At 39.9% G+C, this 23,826-nt stretch overlaps 1 protein-coding gene across 1 annotated transcript in view; it reads left to right on the forward strand.

Moving 5' to 3' along the window:
- LOC119522637 (pre-B-cell leukemia transcription factor 1-like) overlaps positions 1–23,826 on the forward strand; it is an 83,520-nt gene that overhangs the window by 13,486 nt on the left and 46,208 nt on the right. Inside the window, 2 exon segments of the mRNA XM_037821121.1 lie at positions 570–705; positions 22,017–22,176. Of these exon segments, the coding sequence (XP_037677049.1) occupies positions 570–705; positions 22,017–22,176 (296 nt within the window).

The following is a 23,826-nucleotide window of genomic DNA, read 5'->3' on the forward strand; positions in this document are numbered from 1 at the left end:
CTACCTTACTAGTTGTGAGAACTGAATAATTTTAAATGCCTGAAACTTTCGAGTTAGGACATAGCACTGGTAGTTTTTTTTAACTCGAAAGTTTCCCGTGCTATGTCCAGTGCTGTGAAATTACCAGTGCTATGTCCTAACATTTTGATGAGGCACTGTGCTACGTGCTGTCTTCATATGGCCCTACGGCACCCTAACTCCCACCTGTCACTTTCCATTGAAGAAGCTGAGGCTTAGACAGTAACCCAAAGTCACCCGGCTCGTGGTGTTCAGTTGATCCAGGATCCACATTCAAGATTGTCGGAATCTTGAAGTTTTCTGTTCCTCACCATTCCGTATAAACATTTGTGACCATCCTTCTGTTCACTACCTGGACAGGTGCACAATGAGGTATTTCTCAAATGCTTTTAGCCCTGGTTTTGGTGTCCAGCCCCTTTTTCCAAATCTCCTCCAGCTCACCTTTTGCTCAAAAGCTTATCTTCTTTCAGAAGCAGATCCTCTTCCCCCCCTTTTTTAAATATTTATTTGGTTTGAACTTTTGTTATTCTGTTCCCTTTCTCTTTATCAAGGTGGAAGAGACGGAATTTCAACAAGCAAGCTACAGAAATCCTGAACGAATATTTCTATTCCCATCTCAGCAACCCTTATCCCAGTGAGGAAGCCAAAGAGGAGTTAGCCAAGAAGTGTGGCATCACAGTCTCCCAGGTAAGGAGCCCCTCTGCAGGTGCAGACAGGCACACAGCTGGGCCTTGGAGGTCTTGCTTTACTGAACATTCATGGCTTGCAAAGTTGTATCGGCAAAATCCTTAAAATGGCAAGTAAACACATTGTGTGTGTAAGGAAAAAAAAAGTCCAGGTAAAACCTGGCAAAACTTTGAGGGGGCCAGCAAGGGTAAGAGAAGAATAACTACAGTGTGAAAACAGGGATAAGGCCCTTCGCACGGAGTGCTCCCTTGCTTCACGTGGGTAAAGTTTATTGCATGTGTTTGGAATGCTGTCTGTGTTTCTCAAACTTTGTCAACTCCTTAGCCTATTTTATGGCCAACCCAGACTTTAAGAGTCAGTGAATGGACCTGACAGTCATGTAGCCTTTGAAACGAAAGGAACTTAGATATCTTGTCTCGATTTTCTGACTCTCTAACTGATGGAGTAGAGGAATTTTAATGTCACTATGATTACAATGGAATGATTGCTTAAAATGTCACTGAGGGAGGCGGGGCAAGATGGCAGACTGGTGAGCTGTATGTTTTAGTTACTCCTCCAGGAAAGTAGGTAAAAAGCCAGGAACTGCGTGGACTGGACACCACAGAGCAATCTGTCTTTGGGCATACTTCATACAACACTCATGAAAACGTGGAACTGCTGAGATCAGCGAAATCTGTAAGTTTTTGCGGCCAGGGGACCCGCGCCCCTCCCTGCCAGGCTCAGTCCCGGGGGAGGAGGGGCTGTCAGCTCCAGGAAGGAGAAGGGAGAATTGCAGTGGCTGCTCTCATCGGAAACTCATTCTACTGATTCAAACTCCAACCATAGATAGACTGAGGCCAGACACCAGAGACTCTGAGAGCAGCCAGCCCAGCAGAGAGGAGACGGGCATAGAAGGAAAACAACACGAGAAGCTCCAAAGTAAAAGCAGAGGATTTTTGGAGTTCTGGTGAACACAGAAAGGGGAAGGGCGGAGATCAGGCCTTGAGGCGCATATGCAAATCCCGAAGCAAGGCTGATCTCTCTGCCCAGGGCACCTTTCCTTAATGGCCCTGGTTGCTTTGTCTATTAGCATTTCAATAACCCATTAGATCTCTGAGGAGGGCCGTTTTTTTTTTTTTTTTTTTTAAATCCTTTTTGCTTTTTCTAAAACAATTACTCTAAGAAGCTCAATACAGAAAGCTTCAAAGAATTGAAATTTGGGCACGTCAAGTCAAGAGTCAAGAGCAGAAATAAGAGAGCTCTGAGACAAAAGGCAATAATCCAGTGGCTGAGAAAATTCACTAAACAACACAACTTCCCAAGAAAAGGGGGGTGTCCGCTCACAGCCACCATCCTGGTGGACAGGAAACACTCCTGCCCATCGCCAGCCCCATAGCCCAGAGCTGCCCCAGACAACCCAGTGTGACGGAAGTGCTTCAAATAACAGGCACACACCACAAAACTGGGCGTGGACATTAGCCTTCCCTGCAACCTCAGCTGAATGTCCCAGAGCTGGGAAGGGGGAGCAGTGTGAATTAACAGAGCCCCATTCAGCCATCATTTGAGCAGACTGGGAGCCTCCCAACACAGCCCAGCAGCCCAGAACTGCCCTGGGGGGACGGCACTCACCTGTGACATAGCACAGTCATCCCTCAACAGAGGACCCGGGGTGCACAGCCTGGAAGAGGGGCCCACTTGCAAGTCTCAGGAGCCATACGCCAATACCAAAGACTTGTGGGTCAGTGGCAGAGACAAACTGTGGCAGGACTGAACTGAAGGATTAGACTATTGCAGTAGCTTTAAAACTCTAGGATCATCAGGGAGATTTGATTGTTAGGGCCACCCCCCCTCCCCGACTGCCCAGAAACACGCCCCACATACAGGGCAGGCAACACCAACTACACACGCAAGCTTGGGACACCAATTGGGCCCCACAAGACTCACTCCCCCACTCACCAAAAAGGCTAAGCAGGGGAGATCTGGCTTGTGGAGAACAGGTGGCTCGTGGACGCCACCTGCTGGTTAGTTAGAGAAAGTGTACTCCACGAAGCTGTAGATCTGATAAATTAGAGATAAGGACTTCAACTGGTCTACAAACCCTAAAAGAACCCTATCAAGGACAGCAAATGCCACGAGGCCAAAAACAACAGAAAATTATAAAGCATATGAAAAAACCAGACGATATGGATAACCCAAGCCCAAGCACCCAAATCAAAAGACCAGAAGAGACACACCTAGAGCAGCTACTCAAAGAACTAAAGATGAACAATGAGACCCTAGTACGGGATATGAAGGAAATCAAGAAGACCCTAGAAGAGCATAAAGAAGACATTGCAAGACTAAATAAAAAAATGGATGATCTTATGGAAATTAAAGAAACTGTTGACCAAATTAAAAAGATTCTGGACACTCATAGTACAAGACTAGAGGAAGTTGAACAACGAATCAGTGACCTGGAAGATGACAGAATGGAAAATGAAAGCATAAAAGAAAGAATGGGGAAAAAAATTGAAAAACTCGAAATGGACCTCAGGGATATGATAGATAATATGAAGCGTCCGAATATAAGACTCATTGGTGTCCCAGAAGGGGAAGAAAAGGGTAAAGGTCTAGGAAGAGTATTCAAAGAAATTGTTGGGGAAAACTTCCCAAATCTTCTAAACAACATAAATACACAAATCATAAATGCTCAGCGAACTCCAAATAGAATAAATCCAAAAAAACCCACTCCGAGACATATACTGATCACACTGTCAAACATAGAAGAGAAGGAGCAAGTTCTGAAAGCAGCAAGAGAAAAGCAATTCACCACATACAAAGGAAACAGCATAAGACTAAGTAGTGACTACTCAGCAGCCACCATGGAGGCGAGAAGGCAATGGCACGATATATTTAAAATTCTGAGAGAGAGGAATTTCCAGCCAAGAATACTTTATCCAGCAAAGCTCTCCTTCAAATTTGAGGGAGAGCTTAAATTTTTCACAGACAAAGAAATGCTGAGAGAATTTGCTAACAAGAGACCTGCCCTACTGGAGATACTAAAGGGAGCCCTATAGACAGAGAAACAAAGACAGGACAGAGAGACTTGGAGAAAGGTTCAGTACTAAAGAGATTCGGTATGGGTACAATAAAGGATATTAATAGAGAGAGGGGAAAAATATGGCAAACATAATCCAAAGGATAAGATGGCCGATTCAAGAAATGCCTTCACGGTTTTAACGTTGAATGTAAATGGATTAAACTCCCCAATTAAAAGATATAGATTCGCAGAATGGATCAAAAAAAATGAACCATCAATATGTTGCATACAAGAGACTCATCTTAGACACAGGGACACAAAGAAATTGAAAGTGAAAGGATGGAAAAAAATATTTCATGCAAGCTACAGCCAAAAGAAAGCAGGTGTAGCAATATTAATCTCTGATAAAATAGACTTCAAATGCAGGGATGTTTTGAGAGACAAAGAAGGCCACTACATACTAATAAAAGGGGCAATTCAGCAAGAAGAAATAACAATCGTAAATGTCTATGCACCCAATCAAGGTGCCACAAAATACATGAGAGAAACATTGGCAAAACTAAAGGAAGCAATTGATGTTTCCACAATAATTGTGGGAGACTTCAACACATCACTCTCTCCTATAGATAGATCAACCAGACAGAAGACCAATAAGGAAATTGAAAACCTAAACAATCTGATAAATGAATTAGATTTAACAGACATCTACAGGACATTACATCCCAAATCACCAGGATACACATACTTTTCTAGTGCTCACGGAACTTTCTCCAGAATAGATCATATGCTGGGACATAAAACAAGCCTCAATAAATTTAAAAAGATTGAAATTATTCAAAGCACATTCTCTGACCACAATGGAATACAATTAGAAGTCAATAACCATCAGAGACTTAGAAAATTCACAAATACCTGGAGGTTAAACAACACACTCCTAAACAATCAGTGGGTTAAAGAAGAAATAGCAAGAGAAATTGCTAAATATATAGAGACGAATGAAAATGAGAACACAACATACCAAAACCTATGGGATGCAGCAAAAGCAGTGCTAAGGGGGAAATTTATAGCACTAAACGCATATATTAAAAAGGAAGAAAGAGCCAAAATCAAAGAACTAATGGATCAACTGAAGAAGCTAGAAAATGAACAGCAAACCAATCCTAAACCAAGTAGAAGAAAAGAAATAACAAAGATTAAAGCAGAAATAAATGACATAGAGAACAAAAAAACAATAGAAAGGATAAATATCACCAAAGTTGGTTCTTTGAGAAGATCAACAAGATTGACAAGCCCCTAGCTAGACTGACAAAATCAAAAAGAGAGAAGACCCATATAAACAAAATAATGAATGAAAAAGGTGACATAACTGCAGATCCTGAAGAAATTAAAAAAATTATAAGAGGATATTATGAACAACTGTATGGCAACAAACTGGATAATGTAGAAGAAATGGACAATTTCCTGGAAACATATGAACAACCTAGACTGACCAGAGAAGAAATAGAAGACCTCAACCAACCCATCACAAGCAAAGAGATCCAATCAGTCATCAAAAATCTTCCCACAAATAAATGCCCAGGGCCAGATGGCTTCACAGGGGAATTCTACCAAACTTTCCAGAAAGAACTGACACCAATCTTACTCAAACTCTTTCAAAACATTGAAAAAAATGGAACACTACCTAACTCATTTTATGAAGCTAACATCAATCTAATACCAAAACCAGGCAAAGATGCTACAAAAAAGGAAAACTACCGGCCAATCTCCCTAATGAATATAGATGCAAAAATCCTCAACAAAATACTTGCAAATCGAATCCAAAGACACATTAAAAAAATCATACACCATGACCAAGTGGGGTTCATTCCAGGCATGCAAGGATGGTTCAACATCAGAAAAACAATCAATGTATTACAACACATTAAAAACTCGAAAGGGAAAAATCAATTGATCATCTCAATAGATGCTGAAAAAGCATTTGACAAAATCCAACATCCCTTTTTGATAAAAACACTTCAAAAGGTAGGAATTGAAGGAAACTTCCTCAACATGATAAAGAGCATATATGAAAAACCCACAGCCAGCATAGTACTCAATGGTGAGAGACTGAAAGCCTTCCCTCTAAGATCAGGAACAAGACAAGGATGCCCGCTGTCACCACTGTTATTCAACATTGTGCTGGAAGTGCTAGCCAGGGCAATCCGGCAAGACAAAGAAATAAAAGGCATCCAAATTGGAAAAGAAGAAGTAAAACTGTCATTGTTTGCAGATGATATGATCTTATATCTAGAAAACCCTGAGAAATCAACGATACACCTACTAGAGCTAATAAACAAATTTAGCAAAGTAGCGGGATACAAGATTAATGCACATAAGTCAGTAATGTTTCTATATGCTAGAAATGAACAAACTGAAGAGACACTCAAGAAAAAGATACCATTTTCAATAGCAACTAAAAAAATCAAGTACCTAGGAATCAACTTAACCAAAGATGTAAAAGACCTATACAAAGAAAACTACATAACTCTACTAAAAGAAATAGAAGGGGACCTTAAAAGATGGAAAAATATTCCATGTTCATGGATAGGAAGGCTAAATGTCATTAAGATGTCAATTCTACCCAAACTCATCTACAGATTCAATGCAATCCCAATCAAAATTCCAACAACCTACTTTGCAGACTTGGAAAAGCTAGTTATCAAATTTATTTGGAAAGGGAAGATGCCTCGAATTGCTAAAGACACTCTAAAAAAGAAAAACGAAGTGGGAGGACTTACACTCCCTGACTTTGAAGCTTATTATAAAGCCACAGTTGCCAAGACAGCATGGTACTGGCACAAAGATAGACATATAGATCAATGGAATCGAATTGAGAATTCAGAGATAGACCCTCAGATCTATGGCCGACTGATCTTTGATAAGGCCCCCAAAGTCACCGAACTGAGCCATAATGGTCTTTTCAACAAATGGGGCTGGGAGAGTTGGATATCCATATCCAAAAGAATGAAAGAGGACCCCTACCTCACCCCCTACACAAAAATTAACTCAAAATGGACCAAAGATCTCAATATAAAAGAAAGTACCATAAAACTCCTAGAAGATAATGTAGGAAAACATCTTCAAGACCTTGTATTAGGAGGCCACTTCCTAGACTTTACACCCAAAGCACAAGCAACAAAAGAGAAAATAGATAAATGGGAACTCCTCAAGCTTAGAAGTTTCTGCACCTCAAAGGAATTTCTCAAAAAGGTAAAGAGGCAGCCAACTCAATGGGAAAAAATTTTTGGAAACCATGTATCTGACAAAAGACTGATATCTTGCATATACAAAGAAATCCTACAACTCAATGACAATAGTACAGACAGCCCAATTATAAAATGGGCAAAAGATATGAAAAGACAGTTCTCTGAAGAGGAAATACAAATGACCAAGAAACACATGAAAAAATGTTCAGCTTCACTAGCTATTAGAGAGATGCAAATTAAGACCACAATGAGATACCATCTAACACCGGTTAGAATGGCTGCCATTAAACAAACAGGAAACTACAAATGCTGGAGGGGATGTGGAGAAATTGGAACTCTTATTCATTGTTGGTGGGACTGTATAATGGTTCAGCCACTCTGGAAGTCAGTCTGGCAGTTCCTTAGAAAACTAGATATAGAGCTACCATTCGATCCAGCGATTGCACTCCTCGGTATATACCCGGAAGATCGGAAAGCAGTGACACGAACAGATATCTGCACGCCAATGTTCATAGCAGCATTATTCACAATTGCCAAGAGATGGAAACAACCCAAATGTCCTTCAACAGATGAGTGGATAAATAAAATGTGGTATATACACACGATGGAATACTACGCGGCAGTAAGAAGGAACGATCTGGTGAAACATATGACAACATGGATGAACCTTGAAGACATAATGCTGAGCGAAATAAGCCAGGCACAAAAAGAGAAATATTATATGCTACCACTAATGTGAACTTTGAAAAATGTAAAACAAATGGTTTATAATGTAGAATGTAGGGGAACTAGCAGTAGAGAGCAATTAAGGAAGGGGGAACAATAATCCAGGAAGAACAGATAAGCTATTTAACGTTCTGGGGATGCCCAGAAATGACTATGGTCTGTTAATTTCTGATGGTTGTAGTAGGAACAAGTTCACTGAAATGTTGCTATATTATGTAACTTTCTTGGGGTAAAGTAGGAACATGTTGGAAGTTAAGCAGTTATCTTAGGTTAGTTGTCTTTTTCTTACTCCCTTGCTATGGTCTCTTTGAAATGCTCTTTTATTGTATGTTTGTTTTCTTTTTAACTTTTTTTTTCATACAGGTGATTTGAAAAAAGAAGGGAAAGTTAAAAAAAAAAAAGAAAAAAGACAAACAAGGGAAAAAAAAAAAAAAAAAAGTGTTTGTGCCCCCTTGAGGAGCCTGTGGAGAATGCAGGGGTATTCGCCAACCCCACCACCATGGTTGCTAACATGACCACAGACATAGGGGACTGGTGGTTTGATGGGTTGAGCCCTCTACCATAAGTTTTACCCTTGGGAAGACGGTTGCTGCAAAGGAGAGGCTAGGCCTCCCTGTATTTGTGCCTAAGAGTCTCCTCCTGAATGCCTCTTTGTTGCTCAGATGTGGCCCTCTCTCTCTGGCTAAGCCAACTTGAAAGGTGAAATCACTGCCCTCCCCCCTACGTGGGATCAGACACCCAGGGAAGTGAATCTCCCTGGCAACGTGGAATATGACTCCCAGGGAGGAATGTAGACCTGGCACCGTGGGACGGAGAACATCTTCTTGACCAAAAGGGGGATGTGAAAGGAAATGAAATAAGCTTCAGTGGCAGAGAGATTCCAAAAGGAGCCGAGAGGTCACTCTGGTGGGCACTCTTATGCACACTTTAGACAACCCTTTTTAGGTTCTAAAGAATTGGGGTAGCTGGTGGTGGATACCTGAAACTATCAAACTACAACCCAGAACCCATGAATCTCGAAGACAGTTGTATAAAAATGTAGCTTATGAGGGGTGACAATGGGATTGGGAAAGCCATAAGGACCAAACACCACTTTGTCTAGTTTATGGATGGATGTGTAGAAAAGTAGGGGAAGGAAACAAACAGACAAAGGTACCCAGTGTTCTTTTTTACTTCAATTGCTCTTTTTCACTCTAATTATTATTCTTGTTATTTTTGTGTGTGTGCTAATGAAGGTGTCAGGGATTGATTTAGGTGATGAATGTACAACTATGTAATGGTACTGTAAACAATCGAAAGTACAATTTGTTTTGTATGACTGCGTGGTATGTGAATATATCTCAATAAAATGATGATTAAAAAAAAAAAAAAAAAAAAAAAAAAAATGTCACTGAGTGCCCCCTTCCCCTAAAGAGCAATAACTGTAACAGGTGGCTATTGGATTGGAAAGGTACATGATAGACATTTTTATAGATCTAGAGTCTCAGCATTAATGGGAAGTAGGAAATTAAGCAATATTTATATGTCCACTCAAAGGAGCCATCCAAACTTCTTATTCAGTCTGAACCTCAAGTACCGTCACCCAGTCTCTAGATGAGACCAGTAGTGAGAGTTCTGAAATCCATCAGAGGACATTTTCCTCAGGATCATGTCACATGCAAGAGAACCAGATACACTGGTCTTTCCATTAAAAGTTGAAGGAGGGAGGGAGGACGAGGCTTACTTTAGTGAGAAGCTTTGCCGGATGTTTTCCCAGTGAAGTAGATGCTGTTCTGTGTAAACTGAGCATCTGCACTTCCTTGAAATGAATCTCAGCTCCTGCTGCTCCCCACGGGGTGCTGATCCCATGAACCTTAGTTTAGCCAAGCAGAATTAGGTCTAGTCTGAATATAGATATCTATGAAGGATATTATAATGAAGGGATTGCCTGGGCTTCCCCAACAAGATGGGGGTGATTTTGCAGAAGGCTTGGAAACATCCTTTCCGATATGGCAGAATGAGTTGACTCCTTGTTAACCCAGAGCTTCCCAAGCTGAAGGCCATTTCCAGTCTTGACAATCCTGGGAAAGCAGAACTGGCCCAGTTTTGCCTGGGGCTCTAATAACTATTCTTGTCCAAATCTAGACTCCTTGTCCACTCAAAAAAGGAACTGATGCTTTTTAAAGTTTCCTTTAAAGTTTAAGGAATATTTCCAGGTATGAAATACATCACTAACGCAACAAATCAGTAAACTTCAGGCATGGAAACTTCTACTTCGAAAGCAGGATTAGAGCACTATGTTGTCTGAGTTCCAGGTCTGGAATTCAGAATCCCAAATCCCTATTGAAGGTAAAATGAGCTCTTCAGGAACTAGTTTGTATTACAGCTAGGTAAGAGGCAGAATTCTGACCTGATCCAGCAAACTTTACTTCCTTCATTATGGGAACTCAACTTGCAGATAGTTTGTTCACGAAAGTGATTATTTGCAAGTGATGTCACCTTTCCCTCTCCTCTACCCACTTCAAGGCAATGCCATTCTTCCATCTCTATCACATTCCTCTCTCCCAAAAGCAACTAGGCTGTTGTGCTGCTACCACAAAGGTCCCAGTGGGAGATTACATAATATCCTACCATGGAAAGAACATTTGGCTGGGAGCTTGGTTTTGCTAAGAGTTGACTGTGGGGTTTTGGAGAACTGACTCTTCCTTTTGCATCTTGGTTGCCCCACCTGCCAGTCATGCCCCACATTATTTATTAAATGTCCCCATAGTTCCCAAATCCAGTGGATGCTTTTTGGCATTCAGTTTTATTGAAATACATTCACACAGCATACAATCATCCATGATATACAATCCACTGTCCACAGCATGACAACATAGTTATGCGTTCATCACCACAATCTATCTCTGAACATTTTCCTTACATCAGAAAGAACCAGAACAAGAATAAAAAATAAAAGTGAAAAAAGAACACCCAAATCATCCCCCCATCCCACCCCATTTGTCCTTTAGTTTTTATCCCCATTCCTCCACTCATCCATACACTAGATAAAGGGGGTGTGATCCACAAGGTCTTCACAATCACACTGTCACCCCTTGTAATCTACATTATTATATAATTGTCTTCAGGAGTCCAGACTGCTGGGTTGGAGTTTGGTAGTTTCAGGTATTTACTTCTAGCTATTCCAATACATTAAAGCCTAAGAGGTGTTATCTGTATAGTGCATAAGAATGTCCACCAGAGTGACCTCTCGACTCCATTTGGAATCCCTCAGCCACTGAAACTATTTCATCTCATTTTGCATCCCCCTTTTGGTCAAGAAGATACTCTCAGTCCCACGATGCCGGGTCCACATTCATCCCCGGGGGTCATACTCTGCGTTGCCAGGGAGATTTACACCCCTGGGAGTCGGGTCCCACGTAGGGGGGAGGGCAGCGAGTTCACCTGTCGAGATGGCTCAGTTAGAGAGAGAGAGGGCCACATCTGAGCAACAAAGAGGTACTCAGGGGGAGACTCTTAGGCACCATTACATACAAGTTTAGACTCTCCTTTGTGGTAATGAGCTTCATAAGGGCAAGTCCCATGCTCGAGGGCTCAGCACATCAAACCGCCAGTCCCAATGTTTGTGACAACATCAACACCAGTCCAGGTGAGGATGTCCAACACATCCGCACCTTCCCCCAGATCCTCGGGGCTGGGGAGGGGGAGGCTGTAAATATATTTTTTATTATCTGCCCAAATTACTCTAGGATGTGTCACTATTTCACTCCAGCCTATACTAACCTACCGTATCTCACTTCCTATTCAAAGTTCCATGCAATTGTGGTGTTTGAACAAATCGACTGTAGAGTTGTACCATTTAGAAAATTTAGATCCTGTACCAAATAGATATCTCTTCCCTTGGTCTCATATGGAAGTTGAAGTTTTAAAACACAAGCAGTTTCAACCTTTACCCTTTGGCCTCGCTTGCCCTGGTGTTCTAGTTTGCTAATGCTGGAGAATGCAAAACACCAGAGATGGATAGGCTTTTATAAAACGGGGGTTTATTTCACTACACAGTTACAGTCTTAAGGCCACAAAGTGTCCAAGGTAACACCTCAGCAATCGGGTACCTTCACCGGAGGATGGCCAATGACGTCTGGAAAACCTCTGCTAGCTAGGAAGGCAGCTGGCATCTGCTCCAAAGCTCCGGCCTCAAAACGGCTTTCTCCCAGGACGTTCCTCTCTAGCAAGCTTGCTCCTCTTCAAAACGTCACTCCCAGCTGCACTCGTTTTTCTCCCCCCAAGTTAGCTCATTTATATAGCTCCACCGATCAAGGCCCACCCCAAATGGGTGGGGCCACGCCTCCATGGGAACATCCCATCAGAATTATCTCCCACAGCTGGGTGGGGCACATTCCAAGCAAATCCAACCAGCACCAAAACTTCTGCCCCACACAAGACTACAAAGATAATGGCATTTGGGGGACACAGTACACTCAAACCGGCACACCTGGTCTTAACCAGACCTGCTTCATTCATATCACTAATTGAAGTCTGGGCTCTTTTTCAGCTTTTTTTTTTTTTTGACAGTGGCTGTATGCACTAATACTGACATTCATATCTGCTCTGAGTTTCAGGTGTCTCAGAGATATGCATTGTTCCAGAGACCAATCAGGTTATACGCTAGGGGATCAGCATCTCAAAGTTTAGAGATAGGCCTTACAATTCAGGGATAGAGTTAACTGCTGTAAGAGCTTACAATCTAGGGACTATTACAATTATTGTGTCCACGTTAGGCTATGTTCTAAGATTCAATTCTGAGTTTACACATTGTAGTTAGTCCATATTGGTGAGGCATCATCCCTCTCACCATGTTTTCTCCAACACTTTTACTCCTATATATATATTTTCCTACAATTTTATAGAGTTATATTCACATACCATACATTTATCCACAGTGTACAATCAGTTGTTCATGGTATCATCATAAAGTTGTACATTTATCACCACAATCAGCACTTGAACATACTGATTACTACAAGAAAAATTGTTGTTTTTTTTTTTTAGGAATAAGAAAAATTAATAAAAAGAAAAATAACATGTCATACAATACAATATACTACTAAGGACAGCAAATAACACCACTACCAAGAATCCCATATGACTCCCCTATATCCCCCTCTCATATACATTTAGCACTGGCGTATTGCCTTTGTTACATTTAATGGAGGTATATTACAATGTTACTGTTGACCATAGACTCCAGTTTGCTTTGATTATGTTTTTTCCAGAATACCATCCCTTTTTCAAATTTCTACATGGTTGACATTCATTTGCTTTCCCACATGCAAAAACATTTTTATATTTGTATATTTAGTAACAGTCATTGGCCACTCCAGTTTCTGCCACGTTATACAGTCCCAGTCTTTATCATCTATCTTTACCTCTGGTGTCATACATTCTCCTATCCCACCTCTTTCAGCTTTACTCACAGACATCTTTGTTCAGTGTACTTACAATACCGTGCTACCATCACACAGTATTATGCTATCTATTTCTGGATCTATGCGATCAATCCTAAACATTCTGTAGTCCTTCAGCATCAAATGCCTGATTTCTACCCTCTTTCTATCTCCTGGTCGCCTGTGTTGTCAGCTTTTAACTCCCAAAGTTTGTTCATTAATGTCTGTTCATATTAGTGAGACCATACAGAATCTGTCCTTTTGTTTCTGGCTAACTTCACTCAACATAATGTCCTCAAGGTTCATCCACATTATTACATGATCCATGTCTTTGTTCTGTCTTACAGCTGCATAATATTCCATCATGTGTATATACCACAGTTTGTTTATCCACTCGTCCTTTGATGGGCATTTGGGCTGTTTCCATCTCTTGGCAATTGTGAATAATGCTGCAATAAACATTGGTTTACAAATGTCTGTTTGTGTCTTAAGTTTCAGTTCCTCTGAGTATATACCTAGCAATGGAATAGCTGGGTCATACAGCAAATCTATATTTAGCTTCCTGAGGAACCTCCACACTGTCTTCCAGAGTGGTTGCACCATTCTACATTCCCACCAACAATGAATAAGTGTGCCTCTTTCTCCACATCCTCTCCAGCACTTGTCATTTTCTGTTTTTTGGATAATGGCCATTCTGGTAGGTGTGAGATGACATCTCATTGTGGTTTTGATTTGCATTTCCTTAATAGCCAGTGAAGTTGAGCATTTTTTCATATGCTTTTGAGCCATTTGTATTTCCTCTTCAGAAAAATGTCTGTTCATGTCTTTTGCCCATTTTTTAATTGGATTGTTTGTCTTTCTGTTATTGAGATGCAGGATTCCTTTATATATTTGGGATATTAAACCCTTATCTGATATGTGGTTTCCAAATATCATCTCCCATTGTGTAGGTTGCCTTTTTACTTTTCTGACAAAGTCCTTTGATGTACAAAAGTGTTTAATTTTGAGGAGATCCCATTTGTCTATTTGTTCATTGGTTGCTTGTGCCTTGGGTGTGAGGTCTAAGAAACCACCTCCTATCACAAGATCTTTAAGATATTGCCCTACATTTTCTTCTAAGAGTTTTATGGTCTTGGTGCTAATGTTTAGGTCTTTGATCCACTTTGAGTTAATTTTGGTATAAGGTGTGAGATGGACATCCTCTTTCATTCTTTTGGAAATGGATATCCAGTTCTCCAAACACCATTTATTGAACAGGCTGCGCTTTCCCAGTTGCTTCGGCTTCACTGCCTTATCAAAGATCAGTTGTCCATAGATGCAAGGGTCTACTTCTGAACACTCAATTCGATTCCATTGATCAGTATATCTGTCCTTATGCCAGTACCATGCTGTTTTGAGCACTGTAGCTTTGTAATATGCTTCAAAGTCAGGTAGTGTGAGACCTCCCACTTCATTCCTCTTTCTCAAGACATTTTTGGCTATTCAGGGCACCTTACCCTTCCAAATAAATTTAGTTATTGGTTTTTCTATTTCTGTAAAGTAAGTTGTTGGGATTTGAATTGGTATTGCATTGAATCTGTAAATCAGTTTAGGTAAAATTGCCATCTTAACTATATTTAGTCTTCCAATCCATGAACATGGTATGTTCTTCCATTTTTTCAGGTCTTGTTCAATTTCTTTTAGCGGTTTCTTATAGTTTTCTATGTAAAGGTCTTTTGTGTCCTTGGTTAAGTTTATTCCTAAATACTTGATTCTTTGGGTTGCTATTGTAAATGGGATTTTTTTCTTGATTTCCTCCTCTTGTTGCACATTACTTGTGTATAGGAACACTACTGATTTTTGCGTGTTGATCTTGTAGCCTGCTACTTTGCTGTATTCATTGACTAGTTCTAGTAGCTTTGCTGTAGATTTTTCTGGATTTCCTACATATAGAATCATGTCATCTGCAAATAGTGAAAGTTTTACTTCTTCCTCTCCAATTTGGATGCCTTTTATTTCTTTTTCTTGCCTAATTGCTCTAGCTAGAACTTCCAGCACAATGTTGAATAACAGTGGTGATAGTGGGCATCCCTGTCTTGTTCCTGATCTTAGAGGAAAAGCTTTCAGTCTCTCCCCATTGAGTGTAATGTTAGCTGTGGGTTTTTCATATATTGCCTTTATCGTATTGAAAAAGTTCCCTTCTATTCCTATCCTTTGAAGTGTTTTCATCAGGAAAGGATGTTGAATTTTGTCAAATGCCTTTTCTGCATCAATTGAGATGATCATGTGGTTCTTCTGCTTTGATTTATTGATGTGGTGTATTACATTAATTGATTTTCTTGTGTTGAACCAGCCTTGCATACCTGGAATAAATCCCACCTGGTCGTGGTGTATAATTCTTTTAATGTGCTGCGGGATTCGATTTGCGAGTATTTTGTTGAGGATTTTTGCGTCTATATTCATTAAAGAAATTGGTCTATAATTTTCTTTTTTTGTAGTATCTTTGCCTAGTTTTGGTATTAGGGTGATGATGGCTTCATAGAAAGAGTTAGGTAGCTTTCCCTCTTCTTCAATTTTTTTGAAGAGATTGAGCAGGATTGGTACTAATTCGTTCTTGAATGCTTGGTAGAATTCACATGTGAAACCATCTGGTCCTGGGCTTCTCCTTTTGGGGAGCTTTTTGATGACTGACTCAATCTCTTTACTTGTGATTGGTTTGTTGAGGTCATCTATTTCTTCTTGAGTTAATGTTGGTTGTTTATGCTTTTCTAGGAAGTTGTCCATTTCATCTAAGTTGTCTAGTTTATTAGCATATAGTTGCTCATAGTATCTTCTCATTATCTCCTTAATTTCTGCAGGGTCGGTAGTTATATTTCCTTTCCCATTTCTGATTGCGTTCATTTGCATCTGCTCTCTCTTTTTTTTGTTAGCCTAGCCAGTGGTCTATCGATTTTATTGATTTTCTCAAAGAACCAACTTCTGGTTTTGTTGATTCTCTCTATTGTTTTCCTGTTCTCAATTGCATTTATTTCTGCTCTAATCTTTGTTATTTCTTCCCTTCTGCTTGCTTTGGGGTTAGTTTGCTGTTCTTTCTCTAATTCCTCCAGGTGAGCAGTTAACTCTTCAATTTTTGCTCTCTCTTCTCTTTTAATATAGGCATTTAGGGCAATAAATTTCCCTCTCAGCACCGCCTTTGCTGCATCCCATAAGTTTTGATAAGTTGTGTTTTCATTGTCATTTGCCTCGGGGTATTTACTAATTTCTCTTGTAATTTCTTCCTTTACCCACTGGTTTTCTAAGAGGGTGTTGTTTAGCCTCCATATGTTTGTGAATTTTATGACCTTCTGCCTTTTATTTATTTCCAACTTCATTCCATTGTGGTCTGAGAAAGTGTTTTGTATAATATCAATATTTTTAAATTTGTTGAGACTTGCTTTGTGACCCAACATGTGGTCTATCCTAGAGAATGTTCCATGACCACTTGAGAAAAAAGTGTATCCTGCTGTTGTTGGATGTAGTGTTCTATAAATGTCTGTCAAGTCTAGTTCATTTATCATACAATTCAACATCTCTGTTTCTTTAGTGATCCTCTGTCTAGATGTTCTATCCATTGATGAGAGTGGTGTATTGAAGTCTCCAACTATTATTGTAGCGGTATCTATTTCTCCTTTCAGTGATCGCAGTGTTTGCCTCATGAATTTTGGGGCATTCTGGTTTGGTGCATAAATATTTATGACTGTTATGTTTTCTTGATGAATTGACCCTTTTATTAATATATAGTGTCCTTCTTTGTCTCTTTTAATTGTTTCACTTTTGAAGTCTAACTTGTCTGATATTAATATAGCTACTCCCGGTTTTTTCTGGTTGTTGTTTGCATGAAATATCTTTTTCCAACCTTTCACTTTCAGTCTATGTTTGTCCTTGTGTCTAAAGTGAGTTTCTTGTAGACAGCATATAGATGGGTCCTGTTTTTTAATCCATTCTGCCAGTCTGTGTCTTTTTATTGGGGAGTTTAATCCATTTACATTTAGTGTTAAGGGCAGTACTTTCTACTACCATTTTGTTTTTTGGAATTTATATGTCATATCTTATTTTTGGAATTTATATGTCATATCTTATTTTTCCTCTCCTTTTACCTTTCCTGATAATCTTCATTTCTGCACTCTTCTCCAACTCTCTCTCTCCTGTCTTTTCCTATCAGCCTGTAGCACTCCCTTTAGTATTTCTTGTAGTGCCGGTCTCTTATTCACAAACTCTCTCAGTGTCTGTTTGTCTGAAAATGTTTTAATCTCTCCCTCATTTTTGAAGGAAAGTTTTGCTGGATATAGAATTCTTGGTTGGCAGTTTTTCTCTTTCAGTAGCTTAAATATATCATGCCACTGTCTTCTTGCCTCCATGGTTTCTGCAGAGAAATCCGTACATAGTCTTATTGACCTTCCCTTGTATGTGATGGATTGCTTCTCTCTTGCTGCTTTCAGAATCCTCTCTTTGTCTTTGACATTGGACAATCTGACCAGTAAGTGTCTTGGAGTAGGTCTATTGGGATCTATTCTATTTGGGGTACGTTGTACTTCTTGAATCTCTAATTTTCTGTCTTTTATAAGAGTTGGGAAATTTTCAGTGAATATGTCTTCTATTACTCTTTCTGCCCCTTTTCCCCTCTCTTCTCCTTCTGCGATACCCATAACACGTATATTTGTGCGTTTCATGTTGTCACTCAGCTCCCTAAGACCCTGCTCATATTTTTCCATTTTTTTCACCATCTGTTCTTTTGTGTGTATGAATTCAAATGACCTGTCTTCCAGTTCCCTGATCCTTTCTTCTGCCTGTTCAAATCTACTGTTGTGTCCCTCCATTATGTTTTTCATCTCCTCCATTGTGGCCTTCATTCCCATGAGTTCTGCCATTTGCTTTTTTAAGTTTATGAATTCTTCTTTATGGTCAGCCAGTGTCTTCTTTATATCCTTCAGCTCTTTTGCTATATCTTCCTTCATTTCATCAAATTTATTTAGCATTAGTTGCCTCCACTCCTGTGTCTCAGCTGAGCTATTAGTTTGTTCCTTTGACTGGTCCGTGTTTTCGTGTTTCCTGGTATGGCTTGTTATCTTAAGTTGTCTAGGCATCTGATTTTCTTGATTAGTTTATTTTGGAGCTTGTTTTCTGTCTTTCACCTAGTGGTTTTCTTGTTGGTTGGCTTTGTTCTCTGGCCTCTGTTATTCAGTTCAACTTATTCTAGACCTCTAACTTAGGTTCTATTTAGTTGATCAGAATTTTTCCCCTCTTGTTTTTTCTGTTTCTTGCTCTGCCTCTATGTAACCTTTTTGTGAGTGGGTCTCGTCAGATATGGTCGACCCTAGTCAGATTTTCCCAGTCTAGTGAGGCCCAGGTCTCATTGGGAGGGTATGGAGTTTTCCTGAGAATGAGACCCTCCTATGAGGCCTTTAGAATTGGTGCTTTTCCTCTCCTGTCCATCAGGTGGCGCTGGCCAGCCCGCAGCTCCCCCACCAGTGTAGGGAGGTATGTAGACTTTAGTTCTCCTGGTGACTCTGATTCTGTTGGGGGTGTGGCTGACTGAAGCCAGAATCTGAATTCCAGCCCCTGGGGTCTGAGTTCCCAGAAGGAGGACTGCCAGTTGAGCTGGACCTCCCTCCACTCTCCCAGTCCTCAGAACTCCAGTTGTCTCTCAGGGGCACTATTCCCTTCTCCTCTCTCCTCTTTGGGGCCTCTCCAGGTAGATTCCTTGGTCAGCCTGAGTTGCCAATTAAAGACGGGGGTGGAGGCCTTCAGTAGTGAATACAGAACTCAAAGACACTGTGGGTACTCTGTCTCCCCCAAGCCCAGCCTAGTCCCTCAACCTGGGCTTTCCAATAGAAAATAACCACATATATTACCTTTAGATTTAAAAAAAAAAAAAAAAAGTAGGAAAGAAATCAAGAAAAAGAAAAAAGTTAAAAAAAAAAAAAAGAGTCTCTTTTAAAAGTCTTTCCCCAGCCTGGAAGTTTTGTCAGTGTCAGAATAGAGCATTTAAAGATATGCTTTGGGCTATTGTCTGATAATTACTCTCCAACCGCTTCAGTTCCACCCCTGCCGGGGGCTATTGAAATGCAAAAAGATAAGGGATCAGTGAGAAGCCAGAAGGGGCAAAATGTAGGGGGAAAAAAAATGGCTTTTTTGGAGTCTGGGAATGGGTGCCCGCTTTTACGTGCCCCCACTTCTCGGAGCCCAGCCCTTCTTTAGCACCCCAGCTCCCAAAATTAGTTAATTAATTTGTTAATTAATTCTGCAGTTGAGGCTGGGTTGAGCCTCCCTTCTTGCCCTCAGCAGATTGCTGTTTTTTGGTGTTTTTTTCCCCCCTTTCAGGGAGCCGGCAGCAAGACAGTCTGTGAGGTCTGGGTGGGGAGGGGCGCCAGACCCCTGGTCCGGGGAACTTACAATGTTCGCTGCGATCTCAGCTTTTCCTCCAATTCCAAACTTGTGTCCAATGTGTGACTGTTTACTGGAGACCCTGAAAGCACTGTTTCATATAGTTCTTGGGTAATTGCCAGCTGCTCTAGGGGAGAGACGAAATTCTGCTCCTCACCGCTCCGCCATCTTGCCCCGCCTCCTGTTCATTCTTTTTTGAGTCACAGATTCTTTTAAAAATTATCTTAAAAGCTATTGATTCCTCCCTTGGTCTAATGCAAGAATATGCTCCTATGCAAAAATCCTTCTGAAATCCATCTATTGACCATCCTCTTCTGAAGAATCCATCCCTAACAAACTCTTCCTCTATGCAACTTAAAGTGTGATTCACCGATTGCAACAGCCACATCACCTAAGAGCGTATTAGAAATGAAAATGTAAGTTCTTGGGCCTCAACCCAGTCCTTGATCAGAATCTCTGGGAGTGGATTCCAGAAATCTGTATTTTAACAAGTTCTCCCTGCACATACAACCTTGAAAAGGACTGTTCTGCACACGTTGAGTGAGTTCTTCCACTCTCACAGCTGCAGCTATACCTCTATTTGGATATCCAGATGAAACTTCTCTCCCTGAACACCAAACTCATAAATTTTACCACCTATTGGACTTCACCATGGCTATGCCCACAGGCCCTTCAAACTCTATGTTCAGAATGTGAATCAAACTCTCCCCACAAAGGCCATTATTCCTCCTGTATTACCTGTCTCAGACTGTATCTGTCATCTGTGTGTCCCCAGTGCCTAGCACATAGAAGGCCCTGAGCACATGACTGTTGAACAGTGAGTAAATGAGTGAAAGCACTGATTGTCCAGGGCCTGTAATATCACCTAGTGGACAATGCAGGAAATGCCCGAACTGACCTCATGTCCTCCCTGTGCAACTCGGTTCTATTCCTATGTAGAAGAGAATCATTCCTACAGCTTGCCTCTCTCCACCCCCTTCCTTCTCATTTTTCTCACATGTAGCTCATTTAATTAGACCTCGGGCATTTCCGTGAAAGTCCCTCCAAACTGCTTTCATCTTTTCCCTCTTTCTTCCAGCTCATCCAGCTACCTCGGAAAAATCTCCCTGCCTTTTTCCTCTCCCTATTCCATTTATAAGTTTAAAAGCAACCATAATTATGATTGATTCATATGAGTAGTGAAAGTTCTATCAAGAGAAACGTGAGTTTTGAAGTGAAATTAGAAATGCATTGGTCCTTAAATGGACCTAGGAGTCACCTTAACTGTTTTACTTTAGGCACTAACGTTTACAAGGAATAAAGCATTTTCTTGTTAAATTTTATTTTTTCGCTCGTTTACTAATGTTACAATGATGCAGTTTAATTTGTTTTTAAGAGCCAAGGTGTGGCGTTTCAATGTATTGTAAGCCGCGTCGGCCATTGAGGGCTAGCCTGATAGGATGTTTTAGCTTTACTAAAACATTTACAAATAGGTGTAGTTTAGCAAGAATTTTCTCTTTCTGCCTTTTTTTTGGGTGGGGGGAAGGGTAAATATAAATTGTGTGTAAGCTGTGGTACGCGTGTTACCAGCTTCTCCTTCCCTCACCAAATTCATAGTTTTGTAATTATATAAAAACCACAGCATTTTAGTTTGGAGTCACATCTGGAATATGGGATATAAAACTTTCCTCCCTAAGGCAGGAATTACGGAGGAAAAACTTGAATTTAACTGCATCTCCACTTGTATCTGGCAGAGGTCTTGGTGTAAAGGGAGCAGGGACATAGAATCAAGCCAGGGCAGCTGCTGTGAGCAACATGAAGGAAATAAAGTAACAAATGAAAGTAAATTAGGTTTATTTTGTTTATTGGCTTTAACAATTAAAGTCTGGAATTCAAAGGAATAATTAGTTGTGTGCTTCAATTTTTCCTTATGTATGTAACACCAAGCTTTGCAGAAGGTACTTAGTAAAATTTGTTGGATTGAATTATGTTGACTCTAAGATCTATAGTACAATGCAACTAAGAATCTAAGTCCATAATTAGAATATTTAACTCCTAAAAATCTAAAATTAATGCATTGTATGGAAACACCAATATGTCAGCATAGGTTCATATGGAAGTTTAAAGTCTATATATTTTACTTGCCCAAAGTCAGCTTTGGCATTGATAAGGAACAGGCATTTCTCCTAAAATAAATTATGTTTATTTTAGTATTGTATACTTAAGAGGTAAGCAAATTTAAAATACTCCCCGTAAACTAAAAGGGTCCTAGTTTAAATGAGCAGCTGCTCTACTGGAAAATTTTTATCACAATGGCTTTACTAAATTTAGTTATATTAAGCAAGAGAAAGTCATTTTATATAGTTGGCTGCTCTCAAAGTTCTTAACTCGAGCCTTTTCTTGGTTGTTGCAGAATCATAAATAGGATAAAACCAATTAGCCTTCCTCTTCAACCTTCTCCTAAGCCCTTCCTTTTCTTCTGGCAAGTTTGTGAAGGGTGAAATATTAACTTTCTCATCTTCTCTTAAACTGCTGTAGGTATCAAACTGGTTTGGAAATAAGCGAATCCGGTACAAGAAGAACATAGGTAAATTTCAAGAGGAAGCCAATATTTATGCTGCCAAAACGGCTGTCACTGCTACCAATGTGTCAGCCCATGGAAGCCAAGCTAACTCACCCTCAACTCCCAACTCAGCTGGTTAGTTTTCTCTTCTTTGATTTGGGGGAATTGTTCTTCATATTTATACTTGCTTTTCCTACATTGGGTTTCCTTTTAATTCTTTAGGATTTTAATTGGTTGATTTATGTATTTGATTATTGATCTTTTGTTGTTGTTATTGATACCATTTTGGGTTTTTCTTTTTATTTCCAAAGAGCAATGTATTAATACTGTTTACAAATTGGGATTGTCTGGAGGTTTGCTCTAATATGTCCTGTTCAAATTGATACAGAGACAAATTGGTTGGTTTTGATGAGGGAACCTCTAAATTCTCTTTTCAAGAGATGCTAATAAATAAGCAAGATCTAACATAGGGATAGTCTTTAGGGTTCTATTATTTGGTCTATTTTATATGAAGTTTTTATTCTTATTCTTATCTGTTTTGCTGTTCCCATCACATACTTTCTGGGTTGCCTACTAGGATATATTCTATGTAGGGTTTTCACTCTTCTAGAGAACATTTCATTGGAATATTTTGGTCTGCAAAGCCAGGCTATAATTACATATATATGTTTCCATTTATATTTATAGTCATTGTTCTTTACTCTTTTGTTTTATTGGTTTTCTTTATGTAAACTACAAAGAAAATTGCCATTGATTCAAATTATTTAGATTCAGTGTTCATGTTATATCAGTCATGTGCTATATTCCAGGTTTTATTTTAGTAAATACGCATTATATCATTAATTTCAGAGTTTAGACTAATGTAATATATTTTGGGGTTTGCCTTTGGGGTGTCTTTAACCCCAAAGCTTGTTTGTCTGCAAAAATCAGTTTTCCCTCTGCCTTATGGTGGCTTTTTATTGGAGACATGTAGGGTTCCACACACTAACATCTTCTGTGAGCTTCTGGATGCACTGATTTGTTATCATAAGGTTCTCCAAGTCATTGGCCATACCAGCATGGCCTTCTGTTGTTTAAATGGAATCAGGCGTGAAGTGTGGCCTGGGCTTTGTAAACATGGATATGGTAAGACAAAGCAGAATTCAGTCCAGCTTTATTTTTCCCAACACTGCAGGTTGGATTACCATGAGAAGCATATTAGCTTTTTGTGGCTTTTTGCATATGTCCTTCTTTTCCCATCATGGTGTAATGACAAAGGATCAAGGCTATACCAGGTCCAATAGCTAGAGTTTCCTTCTTCCCCATCTGGTCAATTATTAAGCATTTCAGACCCAGCAACACTAGTTGAATTGTACTACTAGGCAGACATTTTCACCTGTCTCTCTGGAAGGAGTACAATTCTGTCAACATTAGCAAAAACACACTCAACGCTCCTGCAAAGGTTGTCATAATGCAAAACAGATATCAAAATGACTTTTTCCTGTCCCTGATATATCTGCATCACAGATGGCTTAAGATGATTTATGACTAGTCCTTAGAAGGGCCCTGTGGACTCCCTTCATTACTATGTCCATAACTCTTTATTCTTTCCTAAAGCACTTAAAAAGAGAAAAGTAAGCATTTTAACCCCAAACTCTGTGTTTAAGAATCATATTGGCTCTATGGAATGTCAGTCTATGATTACGGTTTTCTAAGGAATTTTTCTGGGGGCTTAAACTTCATTTTGACTATTCTGAGCACAAAGTAAATTATTATGGAAAATTTGAGCTAAGCCTGCCAGTTGTG

This window comes from Choloepus didactylus, chromosome X (assembly GCF_015220235.1).
Source record: "Choloepus didactylus isolate mChoDid1 chromosome X, mChoDid1.pri, whole genome shotgun sequence".
Taxonomy (NCBI): Eukaryota; Metazoa; Chordata; class Mammalia; order Pilosa; family Megalonychidae; genus Choloepus; species Choloepus didactylus.